Source organism: Dermacentor variabilis, unplaced genomic scaffold (genome assembly GCF_050947875.1).
Source record: "Dermacentor variabilis isolate Ectoservices unplaced genomic scaffold, ASM5094787v1 scaffold_13, whole genome shotgun sequence".
Taxonomy (NCBI): Eukaryota; Metazoa; Arthropoda; class Arachnida; order Ixodida; family Ixodidae; genus Dermacentor; species Dermacentor variabilis.
The window spans coordinates 33950930-33967835 of record NW_027460291.1 but is presented as its reverse complement, the minus strand read 5'-3'; the positions used below and the strand labels follow the sequence as shown (position 1 = coordinate 33967835).

General features: G+C 45.4%; 1 protein-coding gene across 7 annotated transcripts in view; it reads left to right on the top strand.

The window, feature by feature from the left end:
- The window catches only part of LOC142566721 (uncharacterized), a 438480-nt gene that overhangs the window by 121227 nt on the left and 300347 nt on the right, over positions 1-16906 (top strand). For 2 of the 7 annotated variants that reach the window (XM_075677561.1, XM_075677560.1), the window contains exons 1-2: positions 6311-6405; positions 14702-14814. In XM_075677561.1, coding sequence (XP_075533676.1) covers positions 6364-6405; positions 14702-14814 — 155 coding nt within the window. In that variant the 5' untranslated portion in view covers positions 6311-6363. Of the gene's footprint in view, positions 1-6309; positions 6406-14701; positions 14815-16906 lie in introns of those variants that run through there. The other 5 variants (XM_075677566.1, XM_075677564.1, XM_075677563.1 and 2 more) reach the window with 4 other exon arrangements.

The window sequence follows — 16906 nt, the reverse complement described above, 5'->3', positions numbered from 1 at the left end:
TCTGACTCCCAAAATGCACGTCAGCGCAACAGCTGCATTTTCGGCACTGTGCAACAGAGTTGAAGCGAATAGCCAAGTTATTTTCGACCTAAATCTGTGCACAGCTATTCCGTCCAAACTTCAAACCAAAACCGACTTGCGAAGGCGGTCGGCGCCTGGTTATTACGCGTGTCGTTTCACACAAAACTCGAGCGAGTGCGCGTGGTGAGGTTTGTTTGCATTTTTACAGCGAAGCTGTGTATGGCTAGGATCCAGATCGCGTCCGTGCGTAGGCCAACAATTCTGTCATACGTGGGCCGAGTCCAACCGGACGGACCCGCAGCGGAGGTGCAGTTCGTCATTAAGGGGCCCTCATACACAGCTTCGCTGGTCATCCTTCTTCACAGAGTGGAAGGGCATTTAGCTTTTTTTTTTTTTTTTGCTTGTTCAAATGCGTGCCCGCTGGCCCGGGGACGTGCGTGGCTCGCAGCAGCATGGCTCTCCGACGAGGCGCGTATCGTGCAGGGCATGGTGCAGCGGCCAAGGCCACGCTGCTTGCACGAGTCTGTTATGCGCGAACAGAGACCGTTGGTCGGTGGTGTGATGCTTGCGCGGGCGACTTTCCATTGGCCGCATTCGAAGTGTCCAGTGCTCTTTCAGAGCGATCGAGCCTAATCGTCAGCAAGAGGTTTCGCAGGCAGTCTCTGACCGGCCGTGGCCGTGCTCCGCAGACGCTGACATCTGCGAACACTCATCTTAGCGAACGCTCACTCCCACCCTGCACTTTGTTCCTTCCATGACAACTCCCACCCCGCAGCGTTTGCGAACTGTCCACTTGTGTTGTGTTAACCTTCCGGCTTTTCCTCTCTTTCCATGATACCTCCCCGAATTCGTATTGTGAAACGCAGTTTCAACTTTGCCGATTCACTTATGCCGCATACTGCGACAACGTCGGGAATTAAGTTCCTCTACTTAAACGATTTCCATTTCTGCTCGGGGCTCGAACATTTCCATTTTCCCGTCTCTCTTGTCGTAGTTTCCGCATAACCCGTGGCACGTAGCCGCGGTTACGTCAGTCAGAGGATTGCGTGGGACCGCATGCACCTTGCGGTCGCATTTCTAACGAGGACTCGCCACTGCGTGCACTCGATGTGAGAACCTACACTGACTGCGCTCGATGACGTGCCAAGTGAAGAGACGCCGCGCACAAACATATGGGTTGCTGCAGTCACACGCAGCGGTATCTCCCGCTGACTACATTCTTCAGCTGCGTTAATCAATTTGGGGGGGGGGGGGGTGCTTTCTCCTGCGACTCACTTTATTTCGTCTGCATCATTTTATTGTTGTTACCTGTAGCAATGACTACGGGAACGGCCACACAGCCATAAGAGTAAAGTCTCACCTTAATCTAGTGTAGGATGCATATGTGCCGCGAAATTTCAGTAAGTCGACCAAGAACTGCGAAGACGCTTCATAACCCCGCTGCTAAATTTCCTCAACAAGTCCTTCATTTCATGCCTGTAAAAAATGCCACCAAGAATGCGAAGCCGACCAGCCTATACCTATACTTGCTAATCGATTGAAACGGGACTGAGAAATCGCATCATCAACCGTGTGACATTCACATCTTCTTCTGGCTTTGCCAAGGAACGAGAGCTACTACAAAGATAATTATAATAGCTGCGAAGCTACTGACCAATCAGATAGGTATATGCGTTGACTCACGGATGATAAGGGCTCTAAACCACCACTATACAATTTTTACGCGATGAAGGCGTCCGCGCTTTCATTTAAATACTCGTGTATACCACTGGCCAATCCGTTCGAATTGACAAAAAAGAATAATAATCTCAAAGTCGCTCAAAACTTTTGTCATCACACCTTTTGTGAGCGTTTATTTTTATAAGAGCATTCTTCACTGCGGATAACATTCATAATGTCCTAGTCAAGCTTCGATTACGCACAGAGAAAGGCGGTTCCCTTTAATTATAACGAGCGTCTACTTAGCTTTTCTCTGTTTCCCTTTGATTCAATTTTACCTATCATCGCTCTGATAAAAAACCTTACACGGGCGCTTTTTATTTATCTCTAACTTCCATGAATGTTTTATACAGGAAACCGCGCGGTATTTTTTTTGTTGTTTTGCTCCGCCCCATTCGATTGTATCCACCTGAATGCGTTCGCATAGTAAGCTGATGACGTTTTTTTTTTTGCGTTGTTTCGTTTTCTTGTTAGCTTCACTCCTTCGCTCTATTTCTCTTGGCGCACAACGAGAGGGAGTCGCGAGTCAATGTATTCCTGTTGACATTTCGACTCCAGACTCGCAGCAAAACAGGAAGGTCCGGAACGGCTCGTGTCTCCGCTGCGTCTTATTTTTGGAAGGACCCGAACACCCGCGCCCCAAGTGGACGCTTTAAGCCACATACTTCCGCGTCGTCGTAAATCTTTCGGCTGGTCGGTTCAACGCTAAAAAAAAAAAAAATGGAGGCGGGCGGGGGTGCAAAGCGTACGCTGTATGAAAGGCTGGAATTCACGTTTGTGTTCGTCATCTGCTTGCTTCTTTTTACGCGACTCAGCGTGAACGACTTTCCTGGAAGCGCGGCTATAATTTATTTTTATCCTCTAACGTTTTCTGCAGCGCCATTGTCTCACGATCGGGAATTACTATAGGTACGTTTCTGGTAAGGCTGTATGGCCAGAAACTTCGTCTCGTTGGTGTGAGAGTGTCTCATGCTTGTTCTGCCCTTGAGACGAGCGTGCGAAGATATATTGGAAGCTGGATGCTTCTTTCGTTCTTGCTTTCTTTTTGTGTGATCGAGCGTCAGCCGCGACCTCGGTTACAATTTGCACGGTTCTCAAAAGTAAGCGCAGTAGACATTCGTTGCAACTAAATCGCTTTATTCGATATATCGCTTAATTGGAAATTCTATGAGGTCCGAACTTTAGTGCAGACTCCGCTTAGTACGAAGTGCTAGACCGCTAGTCCGCACGAGACAAGCTGCAGCTCTCTTTGCTCTCTTTTTTTTTCTTGCATTAACGTGCACATGCAGAGAACGCTACGAAGGCCACTGAGCCACGTGACGGCTGACCCTCGGATTTCGGCTGCATCACGTGATCATGACTGACAGCCGAGGCAGCTGCTGTCAGGCGCCATCGGGATCTCGCTGATTTTCATGCAGGGTCTTCGAAGGAAAGAGCGCGTCGAGCGTTATTATGGCTCTTTTAAAAGTTGTCTGCTTTTACGAAATACCACTAATAACGAACTCAGTTTCCTGTCCTAATGATTTCGTTATAAGAAGGCTTCACTGTACATGCGAGGAACGAGATCCTGCCGCCACTATAAGTGTGGGTGTGCACACGGGCGTCGGGAAATGATTCTCGCGCACTCCGGCCGCATCTCGTCGCTTTCTTTTCCTGTTTTGTTTCTTGTAGAATGGCGAGCATTCGGCAAGTATAGTTCTCGATTTATTGCATCCTTCTACCGAGATGCACTGCTGAAATAAGGAACGGCATCCAATTTTCGTGGTGTCTGTGGCAAGTACCACGGTCAGGCGTGTTACCACGGTCAGGCGGTATTATCGTGTTAGCATATTTTCTTAGCATAAATGGAGCTCCCATAAATGAAAAAAGCTTAATTGTCCCCGCACCCGACCCCGGAGTTTCGTTCGGCGTCCGCCGCGTGTGAGTTTTTCGTGCAGTGTTCTGAGTTTTTCTGGCTGTCGTCGTCATCGTAGGTATCGTTGTCGCTGTGCCGTTGACGCAGTGCTTGTCGACCACACTAGCAAATGCCCTGCTGTTGTGGGTGCAACTTTAGGGCTTTCTCTTGAGTGGCCTTCGACATGTTTCCGGTTTGTTTGTTTTTGTGCTTGGAATGAGGATCAGAGGACATTCGCTGTATCTCGTTGTTCTTCGATGTGTGCTTTCAGGCGGCGCAGTTGTTTGAATGGGTCGTTTCTGGCATAATTTCGTTCGTCCGTTTCGTTTGTTTATTCTTTTCTTCATTATTTTATATTTAGCATATGGAATAGGGTAAAAAAGAAAGCCGTGAAAAGCCGGCTTTGAATACACAGACGCCAAACATCACATGCCATCAAGGCAGGGCAAAAAACAAATGCACGCGAAGAAATGTTCTTAAAATGAGAAAATAAAGACGCGGCATGTAACCGTAAAACGAAATAAACACCACAGACACATGTACCTTTGATCGAATAAGCATATAAGGTACACTGTGCACATTCATCAACCAAGAACAGTAACAACAGCAACAGATGGTTACAAATGTGGCAAACGCTCTGCCATTTCAAAGTAATGAATTCACAGGTCAACATACTGAGTAACCTACCTTGCCATACTATAAGTCCAGTGATGTTAACGCATTTGACGTGACGCTACGTGATACATGTTCTTGGAAGCGCGCACTCTGCAACGGCACCAACTCTCCGGTGAAACGCCGTTTAAGTAAGCGCAGAACCTTGAGAAGTTCCGTCTTCACAGAAGCTGGATATGTGACGTGGATATGTAACGTCCAGGTACGTTGACCTGGCAAATGTAAGGGATCCATTCCTCTACTTGCGCCCCTGTCGGGAGCGTCGTTCTCTTGCAAAGTGTGAAGTTGTGTTCGCCGCTACAAAATATAGTAGAGAATGAATTTTTTTTTATTTATTGCGGCCATCTGAGCGTTTGCGCAGTCACTCTAATTCCGTGGTGCAGGTAGTCGGTTATGGTGGACGGCTGATGCGCCGGAATTCTGAGCGCAGGGTCGCTCTCTCCCATGTCCACCCCACCTTTCCATTGTCCCCTTCCCCGCTTTGTTTCCTAAGTTGTTTGTGTACGTAATAGAGCAATACACGAGCGGGTATTTGCTACCCCCCCCCCCCCCACATACACACACTTTCCCTCTCGGCGACCGTGAAGCATCGTTCACGCCTCGAGTTCCCCGCACTGTCTCCGCGTGTCCCCCGCGTTCTCCCTCGTGTCGCCGCGGGTGACACGAAACACGCGCGCGTGAGCCCCGACCGTGCGGCTATCGCGCCGCCGCGGCTATGGAACGAACAGTAGTGCAGACTGCGCGACTGGGCGACTGCGTCGCGAGACCTTCCGGAACACACGAGTTGGCGGCGCTGCGATCCGGTGCGTGAACGCGTCCACAGGCATATCCTCAGTCTTAAGACTCAGTCCGTCTCACTGGCGCCCTGCGGCGTCGAAGTGGGCACGGAACGGGTGTCGCGTAATCACGAAGAACGAGTTGACAAATCTCTTTGGACGTAAGAATGGTCCGCGCTAATCTGAGAGTACGCATGTCTTGGCCATTCGTAATGGACAACGATAAAACACTTTATCCTCTGCGGTGCGATGGAGATCGCAATGCTTTCGCACAATGCCTTCGGGGAACTCGACCCGTGTCACGAGCGCAGTACAGGGAAAAAACGGCGGTCGTGGAGTCGAACACTCGCGCATTTCAAAACAAGGCATCCGCTATGAGAGACTCGGTAGCAGGGGGGCACCGACTTCTCCTGGGATTTTCTGCCGTCCACCCGGGGCACCAAACCTCGTCTACCAAAGCACAGCAGAAAATATTTTTTTTTTTTTTTTGCATTCAGCCCCCGTCTAAACGCAGCCGCACCTGCTACGAATCGAATCCACGGTATCGCACTTGGCAGCAGAGCGTCGCAGCCATCGAGCTACCTCTACGGGACCTCCGAAATTCGCCGCAGCGAAATTCCACCGACCATTTCAGAGCACTCTTTGCTGCTCAGAAAGAAACGCCTTTCCAGCCGAGCAACTCCCATCCCACGTCGCCGCCTTGGCCTTTCGGAAAACACTTGTTGCAGTACAAAGATGCCCTGTGATTGGCCATCCAGCGCTCCAATCACTTTGCGCGGTCGTTTTCTGGTGTAAATGCGCTATAAATCCCCTATTATACTCCGTTGGTTGAGGCGACCAATGCTTCAAGTCCGCCAAATCATCTTTTTCTAGAGGAAACTGGGGCAAAAGTTACGAGGCTTTCTGGCTCGTAAGTGTATTCTTTTATTGGCCTGCCCTTTTCGCTAATTATATGCCTAACATTACGACTGGCTCTTATCTGTCCTTACCATGATTTGCAACGTACCAACGCTTTTTTTTTTTTTGTCAATACGGTGCCTGCATCCCGAGCAGAGCGGCCCAGGGCTTGTGCAAGGCAGCGTTGCGGTGTTCTCTCGCTTTGTTGGGCTTCGGTTGTCGCACTAACCGTTTCACGACTGTGGCGGTCCCTCTCCTCCGCGGCTATCGCACCCCGCCAGCCGCGGGATTCGAGGTGCCTGCGGGAGAGTTCACAGAGGGCTGGACCGGTGGCTCCTGTTTGGGCGAGCGAAATAGCGGCGCGTTGCGATTGTCGTGGGCACGATGAAGTCCTTCTGCTGGAGACCACAGTTTGCGAGGAAAAAGGTGGGTACGTTGAATAAGATGTGGCACGTGTGTACTAATATAGTGATTTGCAACAACGCCTCTCGGTGTGCTGCAATGCAGAAAGAAAGAAAGAAAGAAAGCGGTGAGATAGCGAGAAATGATGGGGGTCATGATATTTGCTTGCTTCGCATCTGGATGGTCTTTGCAAGTACCATCCAGATGCGGTTGGCCTGCTAAGTTAGCACAGTGCTGGTGCACGGCAGTCGAATTCACGAAGTATTTCGGTCGTGAGAACTAGTTACGATTGGCGGGTGCCTGATCTTATAACCGCACTAACTTCCGAACTGCTTTGTGAATACTGTGGCAATCATAATAGCTCTCACGCGAAGAAAAGCTTTGTGAACTTAGCACTAGGGCTTGTATCCTAAAACAGAAAAGAAAGAAATAAAATAACCGCTGTTAGGCTACAATTGTTCTTAAGCCAATCAAAATTAAGTGCATACTATTAAGGAAGGCGGATGGCCAATAGTAAGGAGCGCTTACCAACGAAAAGCTTTATAAATTTGGTTTTTTAGTTTGTTTAATTATTCGCGCGTTAAATTTGGAGTTCGTTCTATTGTTATTGCTCAATTGCTCGCATACATTGTTATGCTTTTATTTGTACAAGTTTTCATGACATCATTCATTCGTATGTTCACTAATTCCATTATTTAACTAATTCATGTTAACTTATGAGGTTACAATCAGCCCCGCAGCTCAACGGCCATGGCGTACGTTGCGCCGAACTAATGCTGTGAGTCTAATGCTAATTCTGTGTCATAATCTAACGTAAACGTTGGGAAGGTCAGCAGAGTGATAAAACTGTAGCACGCAGCGTTGGAGTTGCACGGCTCATGTGAGTAAGAAGCAGAACATGGCGAACACTATAGCCGTACTTCTTCGATGGAGGCTTTTCGGAAGGGCAGTGCAATGGCAAAAAAAAAGGGACTGTTGTAATGACGGTAGGTCTGCGCGCGTGGAAATCTGATGTGTCGTTATAGCTTCAAATATTGAGGCGGTCACGTGTGAATCCTCCCTATTATTCTTATTAAGATAAGATTAAGAGATTATCGTTATTAAGGATAGACGCTTGCTACAATTCTCAATAAATAGTGCTTCAAAACTTAATCTGAAACTTGGACGCAATTGTAAGCGAGAGGGTGAAGATCGCTTGAACATGACAAGCATATTCATGCTCATGGGCAAGCTTGCTCATGGGCGAGCATGCGCACTTGCTAAGTGCTTCGCAGCAAACAAGCGCGCCGGTAGCTCAGTCGCCTCGCGTAGCGCACGTGCAGGTAACCGAGAAGATCAAGGCGGATTGCCCAATGACGTAAGCAATAGAGCGATCACTATTTGCTTGCATCATCATGGCTCGTCGTATCAGCTCACGTCCGTGAGAAATATTTTCCTGACGCGAAGGTGCGCTAATACGTATACGGTTATTAAAAATAACTTCACACATCCCACGTAATGTGTGAGTCCATGTTAATGTGAAGCATTTGCCTCCGCAGCACACGGGAATAACTGTTAATAAATGTTTATTACTTAAATACCAAGTAATGTGGGGTGGGCGTAAGATATTCGAGAACAACAAAGGTTGATGTACTCAACATGCGTGTTTGTGACAGCACTCTAAATACGCTTGGTGCATTGAAAGATACCTTATTAACGTGTCGACGTGCTTACGCAACGAGTTCGGCATGTTTATGTTGAGATACTCTGGATGGCGATGTCATGCCGTGTTGAGGAGGGTGAGTAGTGGCGTACAGATTGAAGAAGTAAACATAGCAGTGAATCTTCAGTCTGCGAAGTTCTCTTGCGAACGCATGATCGATGACACCGCATTGCAGTTGGTTTTGTCGTTTCAAGTATCCCCGGCAATTTCTACCATGTATTTTCCCGTTATTGTAGCTAAACGAGCACGGTTTCTCTTACTTCACGGTGGTCATTTTTAAGTTTGATGCAATTTTTTTAAATTGCCTGTAGCAGATGACGTAATTCGAAGAGGCGGACATTACTAGTACGAGAAATCAAAACACATGTCCAACGAATTTACGAAAATTCGCTAATTAACTGCTTCATTAATTACTTTACAGAACGTATTGCAATTTATGAATTGTAGCCTGTGTGCTTGCAAGAAGTATCCACTTGAAATTAATTTCCAGGTTGACACCAGTTTCGAGATTTAACTGTTCTGCATAGGAGAACAGTTAAATTGCAGGGGATTTGCAGAATTACATAATTGCAGGGGATATTCAATAAATCAAGAAAGAAAAATCAATAACAAACAGTAGACTTAATGCAATTGACAAGAAACTTGAAAAGATAGCTGGCATTGAAAAACAGATCTCAGAGAACAATAAACGAATATCTAACTTAGAAAAAAACCTAATGGCTATGGAAAAGAAAGTCGAGGATCTGGAAAACCGGAGCCGTCGGTCCAACCTTGTCATATACGGTGTTGAAGAACAACAGAAGGAAACAACAGACATGCTTCTTGAATTGGTCAAAAAGAAGATTTTAGACGGTATACCTCAGATAAAAACCAAGGGAATCGAAAGAATCCACCGCCTAGGTAAGAAGAGGCAAACTGATACTTCTAGACCAAGACCCACAATCCATAAACTACTCGACTGCCGAGACAAAGTTTCAATCCTCAAGCACTGCACGATGCTCAAGGACTCAGGTTTTTCTATCAGTGAAAATTTTTCTCGCATTGTTCGAGAAATAAGAAAGAAACTGTGGGATCGAACGAAAGAACACCGGGATAGGCAGGAAAGGATGTCGCCAGTCTACGATAAAGCGCGTATAAATGGTCAACTTTTTGCTTGCGATAGCGACCACGAAGATTTAGTTGCAGTCCCAAAAAAAAAAAACGAAGAAAAGGACGCCTTACAAAAGAGAGTCACTCGAAGCCGACAGAAGTAACCCTGTTGAATGTGAACGCACGAAGTCTGGCAAATAAAATAGACCAATTCGAAGCTGTTGTTTTAGAACTTAAACCTGACAATATTACTGACATAGAAACGTGGCTTCACTCGGATATCTTAGACCATGAAGCCTTGCCGCCGGGATATGTGATTGTGCACAGAGATAGGCGCACTAGAGGTGGGGTGTCGCACTTTTCTTCAAGAAATAACTACGACGCACCGTTTTACCAGATAAGCCAGAAATTGAGACGGTGTGCTGCTAAGTACACCTGCAGAAAGGCTGCATATTTGTAGGAGCTATCTACAAACCGCCTAACGCTGAGACAACCTATCTAGAACTTCTTCTGGATTATATGAATGATCACATGACGAATGGAAAAATTATCATGGCTGGTGATCTTAACCTGCCTGAAGTGGAATGGTCGTCAAAAAAAGTGCGAGGTGCTGCGAATGACGTCATATTAGATATATTGTTCAACTTTAACCTCAAGCAACTCGTACGCGTCCCCACGCGTATCCAGGGCAAATCCAGTTCTACTCTAGACGTTGTTCTTGTCAGTGACCTGGACGAACTGTCCAGGTCACTGTCCTGAACGACCAGACATGCACCGAAATCTTAGACGGCATATGCGATCATAAATTAGTCCTATGCACAGTGCCTCTACCTGGTCTTGTACAACACCACGGCCCTGTAAAACACCTTCTTGCATTCACCAGAGCAGACAACGATGCAATAACCACATATCTCACTCACGAATTTCTCGACTTTTCAGATCTTTGTTCGGATAAAAACTCGCCGATAGATCATATATGGTTGCAATTCAAAGCACACGTCATGCATAGTATTGAAAATTTTGTCCCACTAGAGCGCAAACTTACAAGACAGTATAATCCATGGATCACCCGCGAAATAATTCACGTTAAAGGTAAAATTCGTAGGCTCAGGAAAGCTAGGAGGTCTGGTTTAGCCGCTAGCTTCACTACTCACATTTCCGCGTTATCTAAAACATTGAAAAGCAAAATACGCGTTTCCAAAATGCACTACTATGGTACTACTCTGTCCACGTTCATGAAAACGTCACCAGCAAAATTTTGGCGTTACGTAAATGGTAAACAAAGCGATAGAAAGGCTTCTCCTTCAATAGAAACAAAAGATAAGGCGGATCAATTCAATCGCTACTTCCAGTCGATTTTTACAATCGATAATGGACTAGTGCAACATTCCCCGATTATCCCATCTACCAAAAATAAATTACTAGAAACCCCAGAAATAGCCGACAGGGGTACACTGTGTCTGCTATTAAACCTTGATGAAAAAAAAAGAGCTGTGGCCCAGACGGCAAACAGAACGCTTTTCTCAAACGATATGCAGAACCAGTTAGTAAGTATCTACGCTCAATATTCACAAAATCTATCCAGGATGCACAGATTCCTTCTGAATGGAAAGTCGCAAAAATAATCCCAGTGCATAAATCCGGTGACAAAACGATCCCATCGAACTACAGGCTCATTTCCTTGACGTGTACCAGCTGTAAAATACTCGAGCATATTGTCCTCAAATTCATCACAAAGTTTGTCGAAGACAATGATCTGCTACACCCTAACGAGCACGGATTTCGAAGAGGCCTATCGACCGTAACGCAACTCGTCGAGATAATGCACCGACTTGGCCCAAGGCATTAATGAACACTCCCAAATTGAAATAATTTTTATGGATTTCTCGAAAGCGTTTGATCGGGTTTCCCATGAAAAGCTAGTTATCCAGCTGGTCCGCAAACTTGGGGATGGGCCAATGGCTCGATCGATATCAAGCTATTTGTTCAGCCGTCAACAATTTGTGCAATGCAATGAGCTCGTTTCTGAAACATTAACGTCACATCCGGTGCGCCCCAGTGATCCGTATTGGCATCGATATTATTTTTGTTGTTTACAAATGACTTGGCAGTCAACATTAACGCAAATATTAGGCTATTCGCAGAGGACTGCGTACTGTATAGAGAGGTAAAAAGCTACAGTGACCAAATTTAGCTGAACATTGCCCTGAATGAAGTAGTAAGTTGGTGCTCTAACTGGCAAATGGTGATTAATTCAGACAAAACAGTTGCAATGTCAATAACAAAAAAGAAAACAAGCTTAGCATTTCCTTATGGTTTTAATAAAGTAACGCTCCGAAATGTAAGCCAGTACAAATATCTTGGTGTGATAATAACTTCTGATCTCAGTTGGGCAGCTCACACGGAAGCTATAACCGCGAAAGCAATGAAAAAATTGTTTTTCCTTAAGCGGATGCTGCGGCACGCTGACCGGGACACTAAGCTTTTAACGTACACCACACTTGTCCGACTGATTCTAGAATACGCCAATATAATCTGGTTCCCCTTCACAAGTAGCGGTATCAGCATGCTTGAAAACGTGCAGCGCAAAGCGATTAGATTTATTTTTAACAGCTATCGACGCCTTGATTCCCCGACAGAATTGCTACGCCGTGCAGGTTTGCCCTCACTCCAAAGTCGAGCTAAAATTCACCGCCTGAAGTTCTTATATATGCTACTGCACAACTATTTTAAGTTAGACCACACAAGATACGTCGAAACTAAACAAACAAGGCAACTACGTGATACACATGATCTCATACTCCAAGAATATGCATGCAACAATACATTCTATTATTCTTTTCTCCCTAGATGCATTCGGGAATGGAATACCCTTGAGCGACTTGTAGTCGAACAGCAAAGAATTGATGATTTCCTTGAGATGTTGCATAACTCACTTAATACATACTCATCAACCTGATGTCATTTATTTGTATTTTCCATATGATTATTTGTTTTTTCTATTGGCATGCTTGTCAACACTCGTATTCATACTTACTGTTGTACGTATAGTTTTCCTTCTTATTTTTACTTGGGGCCCTATAATGTAAAACTATTCCAATATGTTCCTATTCCAATCTGCTGACGTCAAATTTGCGTAACCACCGACGCAAGCACCGGGCGGTCGCCCGCAGGGTTGTCTGAACAGACCAATCAAACGCTCTCCTCGTTCATAGGAGGTCACTTCTGTTTGCTTGAAAAACGAATAACATTGCCTACACTGAGCGGCTTGTCGTATCTAATTGGCTGACAAGAGGCGAGGAGAATGCTCAAGTGGAGAGGGATTCACTGGGGCAGAGCCAGTGCACTGAAAATCGATAACCGAATGAAGAGGGTGGTGCCGGCGTCTGCGATTGATCGGCTTTCCCTTACTTAGATTGTGGTGGCTGGTCGAAAATCACGGCGGCATGCAACGGAAGCTTAAGAATGACGCTAAAACTGACCCTCAGCAAATAAGAGTTGGCAGAATTGGGTGGTAAACGTGCCGAAAGGGCTAGAAAACGTTACACGGCTACGCAAGAAGATTTATTATACGCAAATACACCCATGCTCTCCGGCAAGTGCGAGTAGCCAGCGTCTCAGCGATCGGCGGCAGCCATCTTTTATTCCTTTCGGAACGGGGCAGCCTGCGGCTATTCCGAAGAAAATTCAGTTTTGTTCGGCATATTAATGCATCTTTATCGCGCACACGTCACTTTGACGCGGTGAGTTTGTGCGGTTTTGTGATGTCGCGTGACAGGCAGGTGAAGTGGCTGGAGCCCGAAAACCTTTTACCAATAGCCGAGGGCTAATGGCGAAAAAGGGTCGAATCAGAAATAACTGTTTTTCTTTTTTCTGTCAAATCATGCATAATCAGTGCGTACACATTATATCAGATGGGAAGGTATCGCGGTTTTCGTGACGTCGCGTGACAGACAGGTGAAGTGGGCGTGGTCCAAAAAAGTTTTTGACCAATCGTGGAGAGCTGATAGCAGAATTGGAATAGAAAAGTTTGAATAGTTTTACGTTATAGCGCCCTTGTTTAACATATCTACCCTGACAATTACTATTATTGCTGTTTCTTCCTGTAACTCACTCCTGTAATAACCCTGTCACAGGGTTCACAGTATGTTGAAATAAATAAATAAATAAATAAATAAATAATTTCCCAAAGTGTGGAGCGGGATACGTGGGCATTCCATTTACTTTTTGTGATTGAATGCATAGAACAGCGTTTTGTTAAAAAAAGTAAGTGTAACAACAGTGCATTTTTACGGCAAGCTTGATGGCGCATATCTCCAAAGTGGCGTCATTCTGGAAGTTCATTCCAATTGGATAGGCCCTGCAAACTCACCGGCTGCAATTCGTAAACTGCAATTTGTGCCGTAAGGTAATCAATCCTAAATATAATTACGTTTTTTGTTAATCAATTGATTATGTATTTCGATTTCTCGGCAAGTATAATGTCCGCCACTCTGAATAATCCAGCTCAGGGACCAGAGTTATATTATTTACAACAGGCTATTTTCTGTGGAACCTAAAAATGCAAATTCTGTGGAAAAAGCAAATTCTGTGGAACCTAAAAATGATCCGCCGGTATATGTGATGGATCAAGTGCCTCCGTCGCGCTCTTTCACGACGAACGCCCCAAAGCAGAGGTCATCTTAAAGACAGAAAAAAGCATCTTTATTGCAACACCCTGTCTGGTGCTCCTACTGGTCCCGGACGGCTTTGGTTCACATACGGTTTCCTTGTAGAGAAGTTGGATAGTTCGCAGGGGGACGGAACCAGCCCTTGAGTGTGGCGTATACATGTATATATGTGGAGCGGCGATACCTCTGAGAATGGCTGTGAAGGATGCCTGGGGAATTAGGCAACCTAATAATAATTATGTCCGAAGAATGGTGGTTATGGAACATTTCCGGCTCCGAAATTGGTTCCGGCACACGTATAATTTGCAAAAGCATTGCCTTCGACATCTCTTTCTCTAAGGAAGTGGTTGCCGGACACTGAATTTTGTCACCACCTATGTGTTTGTCGTCAGGTCAGCCCCCAGAGGGTTCGCACGGTGGTGCATTGGCTAGCCCTTCGTAGGAGTGCTTGAGATCATTCTGGAGAACGCCTCCTCGAGCGATTCTTGATACGGCAGTGCGCGAAGGGATTTGTAACCGCAGGATAAGACGGCAATAAATTAAGAGGTGAGGAAAAATAACGCGGAAGCGCTCGATTCTCGAATAATACGCATTAGCGATCGCCGCCTGCTCACCATATATATTTAGGCGAAACACTGTGGTTCTTGGTAGCGGGCCAATTTGTCGTCCCTTGCGTTAGCGTCAAATAAAGTTTAGAGGCAAAACAACAAAATAAAAGTAAACTTCGGTCCTGCTCCTCGAGCTTCACATTTTTTTTTTTCCACTTCGCGCAATGAAACACAACAGCGTTAAACCAGTAGCGGCGTGTTCTCCGACGGTATAGCAGTGCATTTACTCGCGCGTCTTGATCTCGTCGCAGGTTCTGTTCTCAGGCGAGGACCTCCAGTCAAACGCCGAGATGAGCAGCCAGGCCAAGATCCGCAGAAAGAAGCAGACGCTCGACAAGATCAGCATGCCCAACTACAGCCAGAAGTACGCGCTGCCACAGCACTGTACTCGCGGCAAAAAAAAGAAAAAAAAGAGTCGAGGCATCCGCAGTACTCGCCGCCTCGCCAGCTTCGTTTAAATACTAAATGCAAGCGCCCACATTTACTTTATTATAGCTAGAGGACCAGCAACGTTGATCTGTGTTCGGCCCTGGTGAAATTAGAAGCACGCTAAAGGATCGGATGAATATATATATATATATATATATATATATATAAGTAACGAAGGTCTCGACACACATATTTTGTATACTCAAGAAGTGCCCGAGCAGTAAAGCAGTAACGCAGTCAGCAGTAACGAAAGTCACTCAAGCGTGGCAACGAAGCATACAGTTAATCGACTATCGTATATTTGTACTTGAATCGTTCCAGTAATGTTAAATATACTGCTTGTTCCCGCGACGCGTGTGTAAGGTTATCAAAAGTTCTTCGAGACAGAACGACAAGTTTTACTGATCAAGCTTGGAAGCAGCGATAGAGATCATGGCCCGTATTCACAAAAAGCTCTTGCACTAGAATTGTTCGTGCGAATTCATCAATTCGCACGAACAATTCTAGCGTAAACTTCGTAAATTCTGGCGATTCTATACAGGGTGATCCTTTTTAAGTTTTACGGAATTTTTAAACATAGGCTCTCGCGGATAACATAGTTCTAGTCCTTGAGCTGGATTATTCAGAGGAGGACATTACTTGTATGAGAAATCGTGACACATATCCAACTAATTAACAAAAATCCAGTAATTATACTTTGCATTATTTACCTCACGGCGCATATTGCAATTTACCAATTGTATCCGGTGAGTTTCCAAGGCGTATCCACTTATAATGAATTTCCAGAATGACGCCAGCTTGGAGATATGCGCCACCAAACTTGTCCCAGTTGTGTACTGTTGTTCCACTTACTTTTTTTAACAGCTCTTTTATGCATTGAAGCACAAAAAGTAACACTGGAACGTCCATTTATTTCGTTCCGCACTTTGGGAATTAATATCTCGAACCTCGTGTCGTGCTGGAAATTCCTTTCAAGTGGATACGCTTTGCAAGCTCACCGGCTATAATATGTAAATTGCAACATGTGCCGTAAAGTAATTAATTAGGAACGTAATTAGTGAATTTTTGTTGATTAGTTAAATATGTGTTTCGATTTCTCGCACTAGTAATGTCTGCCTCTTCGAATAATCTAGCTCAAGGACAAGAACTATGCTTTGTGCCGCGGGCCATTTTAAACAATTCCAGAAAACTCAAATATGATCGCCCTGTATATAAGCTTTGTGAATTCGGTTCACGTAGCTTTCGAATTAACAAAAGCAGAAATTCAGCTCTCAAAGTTTGAGTCATTAAGATAAAGCTTTGGGAAATTCAGAAACTTCGCTCGCAAGTGCGCTTCGTCATTCGCTGGCCACAACAACTTATGAAATATATCCAGCATCAGGGCCCGCACGTATTGACGAAAACGTTCTTAACTTGGAATCATTCGTAAGAGAAAGTTCTTGCTGCCAGTCCTGGAGTTCGACATATTAATAGCGAAGGCAGTCAGCCAATGGCAAAGAACATTTATGAACAAAAAACTTCGTGAATTTCGCACCCCTGCGCCTGTATTCACAAAAAAGCTCTTACGCTAAAATGATTCGCAAGAGTAAATCGCAGTAAATGAATAATCAAATGAATGAATAATTGCAAAGGCGGCCAGCCGACGGCAAAGAGCGCTTACGAAAAAGAAAAAAGAAAGCTTGGCGAATTTGGCCTCTGAGTCTAACACCAGTTTCCAGAAATACGGACTGAAAGCGTACCGTGAATTGTATTGCTGATCCAGTGAACAGGGCCCTTATGCACAAAACTTTCTTACGCTAAAAGCGTTCGTGCCAGCCAATAGTGGTGTAGAACATATCATTAGCGAAGGCGATCACCCAATGAAGAACAGCACTTACGAACGAAAAGCTTTGTTAATTCGGCTCCAGTATCGGCACCACACCTTTAAAAAAGAAGTCGTCGCAAAACGGGCGGTACGTAACAGACTTGACACATGCACGTGTGCGCACTCCTCCTGATTCCGCGAATGATGAGCCGCACTCGTTCTT